Source organism: Alligator sinensis, unplaced genomic scaffold (genome assembly GCF_000455745.1).
Source record: "Alligator sinensis unplaced genomic scaffold, ASM45574v1 scaffold118_1, whole genome shotgun sequence".
Taxonomy (NCBI): Eukaryota; Metazoa; Chordata; order Crocodylia; family Alligatoridae; genus Alligator; species Alligator sinensis.
The window spans coordinates 706,880-720,291 of record NW_005841850.1 but is presented as its reverse complement, the minus strand read 5'-3'; the positions used below and the strand labels follow the sequence as shown (position 1 = coordinate 720,291).

At 40.0% G+C, this 13,412-nt stretch overlaps 1 protein-coding gene across 4 annotated transcripts in view; it reads right to left on the bottom strand.

Annotated features, from left to right (window-relative positions):
• MED13 (mediator complex subunit 13) overlaps positions 1–13,412 on the bottom strand; it is a 77,729-nt gene that overhangs the window by 57,669 nt on the left and 6,648 nt on the right. For all 4 annotated transcript variants that reach the window (XM_006016061.3, XM_006016062.3, XM_025210046.1 and 1 more), the window contains exon 3: positions 11,793–12,027. In XM_006016061.3, the coding sequence (XP_006016123.1) occupies positions 11,793–12,027 (235 nt within the window). The remainder of the gene's footprint in view (positions 1–11,792; positions 12,028–13,412) is intronic.

Here is a 13,412-nt window from a genome sequence, read left to right as displayed (position 1 = left end):
TCACCGGTTATTGCACATTCAGTTAGCACCTGTTATTACAGGTACTAGATAATGTGCAGTACCTACAGCACAGTAATGCACATATAGGTGTGACTACAGAGAAGCTGTAACCAACTAGATGAAACTTGTCCCACATTACCAATGTGCCCACCCTAGCAATCAAAATTTTGGTTATTTTTAAGCTGGTCTCCAATAAGCTCATATTTGTTCTTCAAACTTACTTGGACAAATCAAAAGCAAAGGTCATTACTTTCCATTAAAAATAAAAACAAGAAAAAAAAAGAACCCTCCAAGGAGAGAAGCTTTTCCCTACCCCCACACCACACGACTGTTATCCTTGTCTGACTACAAGTGGTGCTACTTCAAAATATTTCTTCCGAGATGTACTACAAGAAAAAAGCATCATAGGACCATTGATACCAAAGGTTACTGATAGAAAACACCATTCCTGGGTTTAACAGCACTAATATTTACATGTGCCCACTTTACAAATATTACACCCACATGTGCTTCAAAACCTTCCAGAACCTGAAGAGTGCCAACATTTAAAGAAAATGGAGGGGAAAAAAAAAAAAGATGTGCTGTGTGACTGGTACTCCACAACTATAACTCTTCCCTCTTTTAAAACAACAGGCCCAAGTTGTGCAGGACTCTACACTTCTTTATTCTCAAAGTGCACAGGAAAATAAAGAAGAGTTGCATGGCAATAGACATTTAGACACTTAGACTTCATCTTAACCGGTATAAAAAGAGCATTTAAGTTAAACTTAGAAAATATAAACTACCTAAACCAAAAATATTCTCGCCCATCATGCCTACTTCAAACCACTAAAGACCAGCCAAATGGCAACACCTCACTATCTCCTAAAGACTTCCCTTGGTTGACCAACTTCAGCTAATCCAGAGTCCTGTTCCTAACAGCTAAGCATACCACAACATGTTTAAACTTCCCCAACAAATATACAGAGATAACTAAGCAGAGATGCCGTATGACAGCACATGAATGAGCAGAAATGTGGAAATTTGGCACGGACCACAGAGCTGGATTAGGAGGATAAGGAGTTTTCCATTCTCTTATCTTCTGGACATAGCTAGTGAAACATCAACCTCTAGAGGCTAGTGACACACATTTTAGCATATGTGAAATGCTACAGCTGTTCAAGCATACACACCTCTTTCAGACATTCTTATATTCCAGAGCCTTTGTGGTCATGTACATAAGCTTCCTGCATAGTGCAGCCCAGGTAAAGGACCCCTAATTGCTCTAGCCCAGGGGTCAGCAACGTTTTTGGGCAGAGTGCCACAACCTCAACTTGTAAGATGTTGGGGTGCCAAGGGCAGACGGCGGCAGAGCTGCAAGGGGCCCGATCCTTACTGTGGAAGCACAGCGCCTGCCTCTTCCCTGCCATCTGACCCAAGGCACGTGCCAAGCAAAATGCCTTTGCATGCCATGCTCTGGTTGCCTACACCTGCTCTAGCCATAGCTGGACTTGGACTTCCCCTCAGACTGCAGGGCAAACTCCGGCATCTTGCTGTAATGAGTGTCTGGATCAATACAGCAAGGTTCAGAAAGAGCATATGAAGAGGAATGACTGAAAAAATTGTGTGGGACACAACATGTAGGACCGTGGCAACTTTTGTTAAGGATAAATCAGGTGTATTCCACCCACCCTGAAAGCTCCAGGAGGCAGATTTATGGTTGTGGAAGGGCATGGTTTGAGAAAAACCTGGAAAACTCATGTTTTTCCAGGTTTTCAGAGGTGTAAGCATATGAACAACAACTGCTATTTAAAAAGAATAAATATTTGCTTTAGAGCAACCATCTGGATAATACAGCAATCTATTAGAGAACTCCTTTACAAAGTGGCATCAAGGTACTGCCATGGTTTCTCTTTATTATAAGTTTCAATGTCAGAGTGAGAAATGTTTGAGCTCAGGCAATTCTTGTTTCCCTGGGCTCAGAAATATGTAAATACACACTTAGAAATGGCCCCTTATCCTACATGTAGAGTTGCTGTTCAGCATATACTGTTCAACTAGTGGCAAACAGCATGATATAACAAACATTAACTACAGAACTTAATGATATTGGACTTTAACTGCACAATAAACCCTGCACCATTTCAAAGGTTAAATGCTTGGTTCCTATATCACTCTCCTATTATTTAAAAACTTAAAAAAAAAAATCCCCTGCATGTTAGCTTATTTTATGGTAGCTCTTAGAACAGGCATTTTCAGTCACTTTGCCCAATTTTGTTTTGGGGTAGCAGAGTATAGCTGGGAGGAGGAAAAGAACAAACAAGAATCTCAGCAGCTTCAGCAATAATTAAATGCATGCTCATCAATGGTCAAGGTACAAGTATGAAGGAAGCAGGTTCTTCCAACCATTTTATTTTCCTCCAAAGCTTTGGCAAGATACCAGTCTTGCAATTTTGAGCTAACAACTTTGGCTGACAAAACGGCTACATAAAGTTATTATTCATAACAATTTTCTTTGCAAGAAAGCTGGCCAAATTCTGCAGTACAATTGTGTTAATGGCACATTTAGACAGAACCTACAGAGCTCTTGGATTTTACAGGAGAAAGTCATATTATACTGGGAGAGGGTCAACTTTCTTCTACCATACTTTAAAAAAAAGCAAGGGATGGGGGAAGGGGGAGGAAGAGAGAGACTTTTATTATAATAGATAGCACATTACAAGCACACAATCTGACTAGGATCTATTTTAAGTATTCTTTCCTTTTATCTCAAATCTTTGGCTCTCAAGAAACATTTTATAGAAAGTGGTTGCTTTATTACTACTGACTAGCATGTGCAATCTTCAGCCACGTTCGTTAAGTGTGTGTTAGAGGAGGTAACCCTTAATAGAATCCCTCTCCTTTTCTTTAGTGTTTGAAAATGATTCTCCCCAATAAGAACAAACTTGGCAGACAGAGAACACTAGCTTACTCTAGGGATACTTCACAGCCATCTATAGTCTAATTTCATATACAGTAGCACACTAAATTTTGAATTTCAGATATGAACACCAGGGGGATACTATTAAGCTTTGACTAAAATAAACTGGCCTAAAACTCTACTCAAAATACCAACAACCCTTGTTTTCTAAAAGAGAGACCCTCCAATATACACGACACTGATGATGATCTCACCTTTAATTAAAATGCAAATCATGACAAGGCCTGGGAATAACCTTAACTAAAAGATGTCTGGTACAACATTTGGAAGGTAAGATGTAAAATTTAAGCTTCTTTTATTTAAGATGTTTCCACTTAACTGAATGTCTGCAGCACTTTAAGACATCAGGCACATTTTTTCCTCCATTACTCTAATTACCTGGAGAACATTAGGTAAACCTGATGCCTTCTGTGGGGGGTCTGCTCTGCCCCTGTTGGGCACCACGACACTCAGGGAGACCCCTCCGACCTCTCTGTTAGAGCAATCCTAGCAGGCGAGATGCATGTATACCTTACAAAATACAAGCAAGCTTACTTCATCTTCAAAGTAAAAAGGAGCAAGAGAGTCTGAGTTCAGAAAGCCTCCAAAACTGCCGTACACACACATTGTTTAATGCGCCATTTTCTTTGGCAAAATGGTAAGAAATCCCATAGAGAAACTGGAATTAACAATAAGATAACTCCAGCGGCAACAGGCTTGCCTTTAAGTGCCTCTCTAAAGCTAGCAGAACTCGTGGTAGAGGTGATATCTTTTATTACACCAACTAGATTTTTCCAACAAAAATTCTTTAAAGCCAAGGATACATAAGCTTTGTTCATAGCACTGCAAGCCTAGGAATTTAACGATTAAAAAAAGCCAGGATTTTTTTTTTTTTTTTTTTTTTTTACTTTTACACACTGCTCTTACCCAGAGATGTGGGTTTTCCGGAAAATTTTCCAATTCCCTAAATAGAATGTGATCTGATTTAGCATGTTTATTTGACCTGTATTTAGTAAACAAAACTAAAAAAGTACCCCCATGTTAATTTTATGTCCCAACAGCCACAAGCATTTGAACTGAAATACTTGATTAGGAACAACATTAAATACAGCACACTTAATGTGGTTTAAATGTTATAGTCAAACCCATTCAAAGCTTTATGTGGAAAGAGATGATTTGTATTGGAATACTTGTAAGGATGTGAAGACAATACACAATACCATGCACTTCCCTTACACTGTTTACATGTGAGGACATATACAAAGGCACTGAAAACTGGGTGTGCTAAAATGAGTGTGTCGACAAAAAACTGCACACAACATGCCATGCTTTGGTTTGGATTTGACCTGCACAGTCAATTAGGTGAATTCCTAACTTGAGTTTTGGTTTGGATTATAACATGAGTACATTTACCCTCCTGTTTACAAATCAATAAAACACAGATGTACTCTCTCACACACCTCCTAGGGAGAATCACCTGAAAAACATTAATTACAACTTTGAAACTGCCAAGCTTGCCTAATATTGTATTGGCATCCATTCATTGTTACTAATTAATTTTATGAAACAATGAATTTTTAGAAATGGAAAATTTCCCACAGAAAAATAAAGCGCTGGAAAATTTGCCACCCCACTCGTCTGCTCTTACCAGAACCCAAGCATTACCCAGAAGTTAGCAACATTGCTTTATTTCATTTAAAAAAAATAATCAATTAATTTGCTCCCACAAGAACAGTGTGCAGGAGAAAAGGCCTAGAACCCAAGGCCAAAATTCAAACTACTCTCCAGTACATTAGGACCTGAAGAGACAGCTGTTCCAAGCTGATGGAGGCGAGTGAAGTGCATTGTTTTCAGGTTTTTAGCGTGGAGGAGTTTCAGATAGCTACTGAACAGAGACCTTCTACCACCTACAAAACGCCTGTCTACCTAGTCCAGCTGCACTGTACCTCCCTACAGAAAGGGAAGGCTAAGAAAGATAAGAAACCTTTGCCTTCACTCCCGTTCCAGAAGTCTATTCACATTTTTATCTATATGATTGGGTTACGCTGTGTAAACAAAAATGTGCGTACTTCAAGATCACTGGAAAAACCTTCAACCTGAAATCAACTTCATTTCCAAAGGGAACAAAAAAAAAAGTAGCATAAGGTATCACACCTGTCTAGGCCCCCCCTCCACTTAACTTTTTCAGACAGCGGAGTTTGTGGCAAAAGGGGAACTACACCAAATAGGCAAAAGAAATGGTTACAAATGATGTTGTGCAAGCAAGTCAAATCCACAAACAAACTTTAGGGGAAAAGTACTTTTGTCCTCAAATTTCTTCTGGTTAGAATAATTTTTAGATGTCACTCAATATTAATAGGTTGAAGAAAAGTCTTAATTTTTTTTTTTTGATGTGCCTGTCCTGCCCTGTCCACAATCCCATTTTTCCTTAGCACTGAAGTGTTTTAGAGCAGTGCTTCTTTAAGCCATTTTGTAAAGATGGGATAGATGTGTTGCATGTCAAAGAACGCACTTTTTAAATCCAAGATCAAAATTGGATTTTTCATTTATATTTAAATCTTCAGCCTCAGAAAATATACCAATAGCCAAGAGCTCCTAAAACACCTTAATAAAAAAAAAAAAAAAACCTAACAACATATTTTAGTGTATATTACTCATGAACTTAAGCCATATTGGATAAAAATTGTTTTAAACAGCAAAATATGCATGACAAAAATGAGTTCATTCTGCCCCATGGACTACCTTTTTATCATGGTTTTAATAATACAGAAGATAAATCGCTTTGCAGCACAGTTGGTATAAAATTCTTATATCAAGGGTTAGAGAAGCTTTTAATGTCTGTTACCTGCTACCCCCAAGGTAAAACAGAGGCAGAGTCTCTTATAGCAGCTCTCATTGATAACAACCCAATTATAAAAACAGACTGTTTAATGCAAAAAAACCCGATTTACACAAACCACACTTCCTACGTGAGCCTCAATTTACAAGGGGAAAAGAAAAAAAAAAAAAAAAAAAAAAAAAAAAAAAAATCAGCAGATGTAGTGTGAAATTACTGCAGTAAGCTACATGAGTACACAATAAAGTCTTAACCAAGTGCTACAATAAAAATGCTGTATTTCAAAATTAAATCATGTTTAATTTATATTCAGATTCAGCAGCTTTAGAAGATACTAGTTCATGATTTCATATGAAGTCAGAACAATTCAGTCAGGTTGTTTGACAATGGATTCAAGATTCTAAAACTACGAGGACAAAAGTTACAAAATACCATTTATTGATGAAAGGAAAAAAAAAAAGTAATTGCTATATGTCACGAGCAATGGAGTTGCTACATACAAGGAAAAAAAATATACTGAAACGCAGTAGACCATTTTGCGGCGGGGGGGCGGGGAAAACAAAAACTAAATGGTAAAACAACAGAATCATTTCTAGGGAACAAATAAAATGTGTTTTCCATAAAATAGTTCATGGATAGTCGCACTGTTTGGACAATTTCCTTGCCTGGGAAAGTCTAGCTACAATCTATTGTTCAACATCACCTATTCCCCTACAGAGCACCTACAGAAATAAGCCTTTCCTGTAGTACCATGTATACATCCTCCCCCTTCCACCCTGGAAAAAATCAATACCCTATAAAACGTTTGTTTCTAGAAGTGCATACTGAGCTTGCTTACGCAGATATGAATATTGCTTCAGCCCTTTGTTGATTTTCATGAGGATCAAGTTTGGCTTGTCAAGACAGACACGGCATCATTGTGTTTTGACACTGCACAGAACGTGTGCCATAATGAAGAGCAGACTGCGAGCAAACGCAAGATATAAAAACGGCAAGCAAGTGTAAAATACAAAGTGGGACAATCTAACACGGTAACTTTGCTTTCCTCCGAGTTTGGGAGTAATTAGGTATGCAGATACATGTCAGTTATGCTAAAGGAGCTTTGTCAAGCATCATCTTCAGTGACAAAGGGCTCTCTGCCTGAATGTATAAAGGCTATATTCTGCAAACAACAGACACAGCGTATCATCACAGCAGAGCCCAAAGTCCGTGTTTACTATACTGTAGCAATTCTCAGCTTAATCTACAGATGTTTCAGATGGACATGTTACTGCCAGCACTACAAAGAGGAAAGATTTCATCAACAGTACCTTCAAGCTATTATGCATAGTAAGTGGCAAGATAAAAAAAAAAAAAAAAAAGCTGCAGATAAAGATGTTCCTTAAAGACTGGTTCTGCAATGTTTGCATAATGCTGATTAGCAGTTTTGCTGCGCTGGACGTGTCTCCACATGGAGGACACCAGTATGTTAAAGAATATGTTGTACAGTTAACTTTGATGGCCAAAAGAGCTGAAGAGAGAAAGAGGACACGAGAAATGCACTGCTCCCCGCTATAGCACCCATAGGCATATGGATAGCTACAGACGATAAAGTTATTTGGATGTTGCACAGGTTTCTGGTGCACATTTTTGGAGTGGGGCATTTATCCTTTAGAGAACAAGATGGTCAGACTAACATGGACAAAGCATATCATCTTCTGCAGCTAACAGCACCCAGTGATGTGTTTAACATCTGAACCGGCTGCCTTTGATCCCTGGGTCCGAAGGACCAGGTGCCTATCTCCAGCTGGGTTGACTGGGGGTCGTCTTCCACAGCAGTCCAGAGCAAGACTCCAACTTACAACAGAAAACAGAGGGCTTCAAAAGCAAGCACTGACAACCAAGCAAACAAATCACCAGCAAAACGGATCTCAAAAATGTGGATTTTGGACAACTTTCTTGTCTGCAGAAAGCTGGCAGGTCACATGGTGCTGGCTCTCCTACTGCCTTCTAGCTGCTGCAGATTGGCAGAGGCTACAGACATCCGTGCCAGTTAAATGATCCACGAGACTTGGAATCAGGAAGGGGATGACCTAGGGCACACTATTCAAATGTAGTTCATACCAAGGAAGCTGGAGAATCCTTACTCAACACTCAGAATTATTTCTGCCACCAAAAAGTCACAGCTGCATGCCCTTCACGAGAAAAATAACCAACAATACACGTGCAAGAATGTACAGGCTTTGTTGGATCATTCTCCTATTCACCATGTTATTTTTTCTCATTCTATTCCTCCCTCACCACATCACATTTGGAAACGTATGACCCAAAAAAAGGGGCTTCTAGTATACAAAGGATGAATTCAGCAAATAAAGATAGGCCAACAGAAGATTTATTTTTATTTAATTAGAAAAGACAAACAGAGACCTAGGGAAAAAATGTTCACACCTTATGGCTTACCACAGCAAAAAGTGTAAATCAGCTGGCCAAAGGCCCACTGGTGGGATCCCTAGAAAGTCAGCATCAAAGTGCAGCTGTCAGGTCTCGAGCACGCTTCGTACCTACGTAGTTTTGGGGTTGGGAGTATACCTTTGCCCACATTAAAACCCCACATTTCTGAACAGCCATTTTAAATCCCACAGAGACAGTGAAAGATGATTACGGCTGTTCAAAACAACGAGATAACATGCTGCGGCATTCTGAACAAGCTGAAGAGTAGCGGAGGTGTCCTCCTTTAAGCCTTGCTGTGAGAGAATTTCTATAAATCAAGCTGCATTGCCACTACAACATGTTACCTTTGTGAGGCTCTCAAAGGGTAAATTAATGCCACTGACAAGAACAAACTAAGCAGCCAGAACAATTTTTTGCATCACATCTGACAAATGGCTCTCAAGAAAAAACAAAAACAAAGCTTGACTGAAAAAAATCAAAATTCTTAAATCAGAGTCACTATCTCAATTTATTGCAAGAGTTTCTTATCAAAGTCCAGATAAGGAGAGTTCAGATGTACCCAACAGTCAAGCCATGCATGTGTCCCTCCAGAGCAGAGAACAAACCTCCAGAGATGACACGGCAAGCAATATATGACTGAATTTCACATGAAGAGCAGTGATACTCTGTTTAGAGCTGTTCCTGCCAAGATCCCACACGTGACAGTCTTGAAAGATGCCATAGCCAAACCTTCATAGAAGCTGTTCACCGCAATCCGTTCCAGAGAAAAACAATGTCCTTTACTCACTAAATATACAACTCACGGTGAATCAAACTCCAAAGAGAAGCCAGACTGTTACCGGCGTCCAGTCACGCCTGGAAGTAAATAACTACTGTCTTAGCAAATCACTTGTCCTTGAAGAAGGCTCGTTTCAAGGCAGTAGCACACACAATAGCATCATGAGAATGGTCCCAGAGTACACTCAGGTCCCCATATCACCTCTGGGATGGTGAATATCCTTCCTTTGCTAAGCGACAGCATTGATAATGTGCAGTCCAACTATCTGTCTTCACCGAACATCAGAGCTGCAGGTGGCAGGCTTCAGCCTAGATGCAATTTTTCTTTTCCAGAAATAGCGTAAGTGACCACAAGACGGATGGGACAGTCTGAAGTAGTAAGGGAAGCTGTCCATTAATGATTTCAGCCATAAACAATGAATCTGTCAAGTAGTATTGTTTAGATTCACTCATACCTCTCGGATATGCTCACATTAACAAGCAAGCTGGAGAGCTGCCTTCACCTGTATCTCTGCTCTAAACCAGCCAATTCAACTCCTAGAGATCACCTATATATCTACCACCAGGTACACAGAATCAAACAGACTAGCGCCATCACCCAGACTTTGAGACAGGAACCTCCCTGCTGGAACAAGAGATCAGATATGCCTAACCAGAGGGGAAAAGTAATGAGCTTTTAGTCACAGAAGCTGCAAGGAAATGAGTACATCTGGGACTGAAACCACCCTTGTACCAAAATGCAGCGAGCCCTGGTCAACTCCAACCTACCTACACACACAAAACAGAGCAAACCTAAATAAAAGAAAGATCCAAAAGCAGACCTACAGGTAAGGCTGAGAAAAAGCCAACCCTCCATCAGCTCCCCATTACACTCTAGTAAAACTCAGAGTTCAACACTTCCGGGAAGGACTCGGCTGACCCATGTACGAGAGCACAAGCGTCCCAAAGAATCTCCTAGCAAAATGCTGGTTCTGAAAATTCAACTGCAATAGGCCAATAGTTTGTGAAGCAAACTTCATCACATTCCTCCTGCACCTCTGCTTTACATCAATGTTTTGGGGTTTTTTTGTAAAAGAAAACCTGGACCAATCAAAATTTTGCACGAAACTAGTTTAGAAATGAAGCTTCCAACATCGCTTAACTTCCGTCCTGTGGTCTATTAAAAAAAATAAATGAATGAAAATGGAATATGCCCATTTCAACTTAGCCCCAAGCAGGCAACACTGTACAAAATTTACATCGATATTTCTGCACAAGCATTGGTTCTGGCTCGGGAAAGGCCCAGGGCAAAAATAGCATTGAGTCTAAGTTACATCTCAGCCATACAGAAGATGGTCCCTGTGGGTCAGGACTGAGGTCATTCCTAGGGCAAAATAAGGAAGCTGTAAACACAGGACTACAGCCTGCACTAAGATGCAACGTTTCCATTTACAGGGCTGCTAGTAGTAGTAGTAGCCGTAGCAGCATCCCAATTCTCAGAAACTCAAGTACTTCATCATAAACACCTGTCAGCATATTGCATGAAGTCTTTTTCCAGTACATAATATCCTCTTGTTACCTAAAACAGGAAACTCCTTTCTATAAAATAGCTGTACATATCGAAATTTTTCAATTTCATACTAAAGAGCAAATGTGTCTGTGGTTGCATAAACAGCATCAACGAAATTTTGGTTCCTTCCAGCAACATTTATTCACCTGCAAGCAGTTTCCCCATAGAGAATGAACAGATTTCCATTTTCACCAAAAGCATAATCAAACGTAGGCCTCATTTTTTAACTACAACAGTGTGAATGCTACTTATTATTCTAAATGAAAGTATAATATGACTTGCTGCTATTGTATAAAAAAAGTCTGTAAAGTTACTTGTCAGACTTCAAAGTATGTGTGTACAAAGGCAATAGTTTAACTCTGACAGCAACACACACAGAAAAGAAACAGATATATTTGGCAGCAAGATTATTCAAAAAAATAAAGTAAAATAAAAGCTTTCTGGAATAGAAAATAAATATTACAAGTCAACATTTTCAAAATAAGGTGCCTAAAATTAGTACCAAGATATAACAGTAGCTAAATAAGAGCAGCCTGCTTTTCAACACTGCTAAGCCTCCACTGACTTCAGAGGCGATTATAGATGCACAGCACCTCTGAACAAAAAGAGTATTAATAGACATGGGTTTTAGGATGTATTGTTCTGCCAAAGATACCAATTAAATTTAGGCATCTTGTTTTGAATATTCTGGCTGGTGATTTTATTCCAAGGAAGACTACTTCACCTGGTCTCACAATTTTCTAAACCTTAAAAAACAGTTTTGAGATTTAATATGTGAATACAGAGATTTACTGAACATCCTATGACGACAGCATACCAAAGCATCATTCTGAAGTGTCAGATCATCCCACGCCTAAACCACAGGCACAGCTTTGGACACTTTCCTCTTTTTGAGAAGAAACCCACCAAAAATTCACATAATTCCCTTTGTTTATCAAAGTAACAGGATCTGCAAGTAAAGAGGGGGCACCATTCTTCTGGGTAGACAGACAGTTTAATCCCAAATAGGCACACAATTTACTATCGCACTACAAGACTCAGAACAGACGCTCCGTTATGAGAAGATCCCACCACCAGAGTTATCTGACTCTTTACCCCAGCCCATCAGCACCATACATTCAAACTGAGCAGTTTGTCAGGTCACGATACTACAGAAGATGAGCTGTACATCTTTAGTGTCATTTCTACGAAGCTGGAGAACACGAGGGTGAAGGAGCATATTCCTTACGCCGACTGAACAAAATCTAGTAATAGTCTCTTACCTGCCAGGTCATGATGAATAAGGTCAGCAAAGTTGGGGTCATCGCCCCACCAAAATATCCACAGCTCTCTGCGTCCAGGTCTCTGATCGCGCCGCCAAACACTCAGTACGTCGGCCTTCAGACAGCGACTGAAACTGCTCAGAATGGGGTCTTCTTCCGTTACAGGAAAGAGAATTGGGGCAGATGTTGGGCCCTGCCATACGTATCGTTTCCATTTAATGCCAGTTAAATCAGCCTGGGGGAAGAGAAAAAACAAATTCAAGGACGTGTTTGGGCAAAAGCAAAGTTTACTAAATCCAGAAATCATTTCTAGTTTCTTAGTTAGAAAGAAAGTAGAAGAAAGACTCAAAATAAGAAACTGCCAGAGGATCCCTACTTGCTATGAAAGCATCAAAGATTAAAAAAGAAACAAGCTCCATTGGTTAGGTCAATAAAACTTGTCTGAAACTATATTCTAATTTCTTAAACCCGGGCATATACCAGAATGCCAAAAAAGACCCAACCCTAGGTCCCAAGTTATGATGAGCTTTATCCTGTTTTAAAACTGCCTTAAATAACAACTCTAATTATTAGTAGCAGAAGCAAACCTGCAATGAAACTAATCAACTTTTTAAAGGCAGCAAAATAAAAAAAAATTAAAAAAACAGAAGTGAAGGGCAGCAATGGAGTTATTTTCAAACAATTTCGTAACTGCGTGATTATTAACTAATCACGCATCTTGGCAAGGGATTTTTTTTCTCTGGACTTCATCTTGCATTGGCTCTTCTCTGTATTTAAGTTACAAAGCCCTTTCAGAAACCTGTATACAGTCCGCCTATCCTCAAAGGACACTTTCCAATCCCCTGAAAGACTTTACCGGTTACAGCAAAAAAACACAAACCCTTTCAGACACAGGGCATACTTCAAAGAAGCGTGGTGACTATACCCTGCGCGACTCTGTTCTCTTCTCATCTCATGTCTTACAAGTGAAATTCTAAATTATTTTTCCTTGCTGTAAATGTGTTTGACTTTGGTCAGGAATGGGAAGTTATGATGTGTCCCGGACCTTTTGAGCTAAAATGCATTTTACCCTGCTTCTTCCTAGCGGCAGATTACCCGCACCTAATGGGGAAAAGACGAAGCTAGAACTGTTATTTACAAAGCAACACTACTAGAGACTAAGGTTAATGCTATGACCACTGCTTGGCTGGAGCAATGGCCTCGAAGGGCTTGCCAGGAGGCACCATGGGTTTTAAGCTAATAAATGAGCCTCTATGATGGATACCTTGTACTTGCTTAATGATTTCCTCCTCCCCCATATGAGAAAACAGCTAAGAGTATTGCAGCTCCAGGTCTAACATGGCAGCCTCCCCTACCTCAATAAAAAGGAGCAAGGCTGGATTCCAGGTTACAAAAGGATTTGCAACAGCTGCTCCTTCTGAAGGACTAGAGGGCTTAAAAGATGTTGGTGGTATTGAGCTACAGACCTGATGCTGCCCGTCCCCTTGCTATCTGGCAGACATGACCAGGCTGTCCAGAGTCCCCTACCCCCAAATCCGCCAGTGCAACAGATCGACACATGTTTGACAACAACCACCACCATCCTCAGTACCAGGTAGCCTACCTGGCATGCGGCGACCT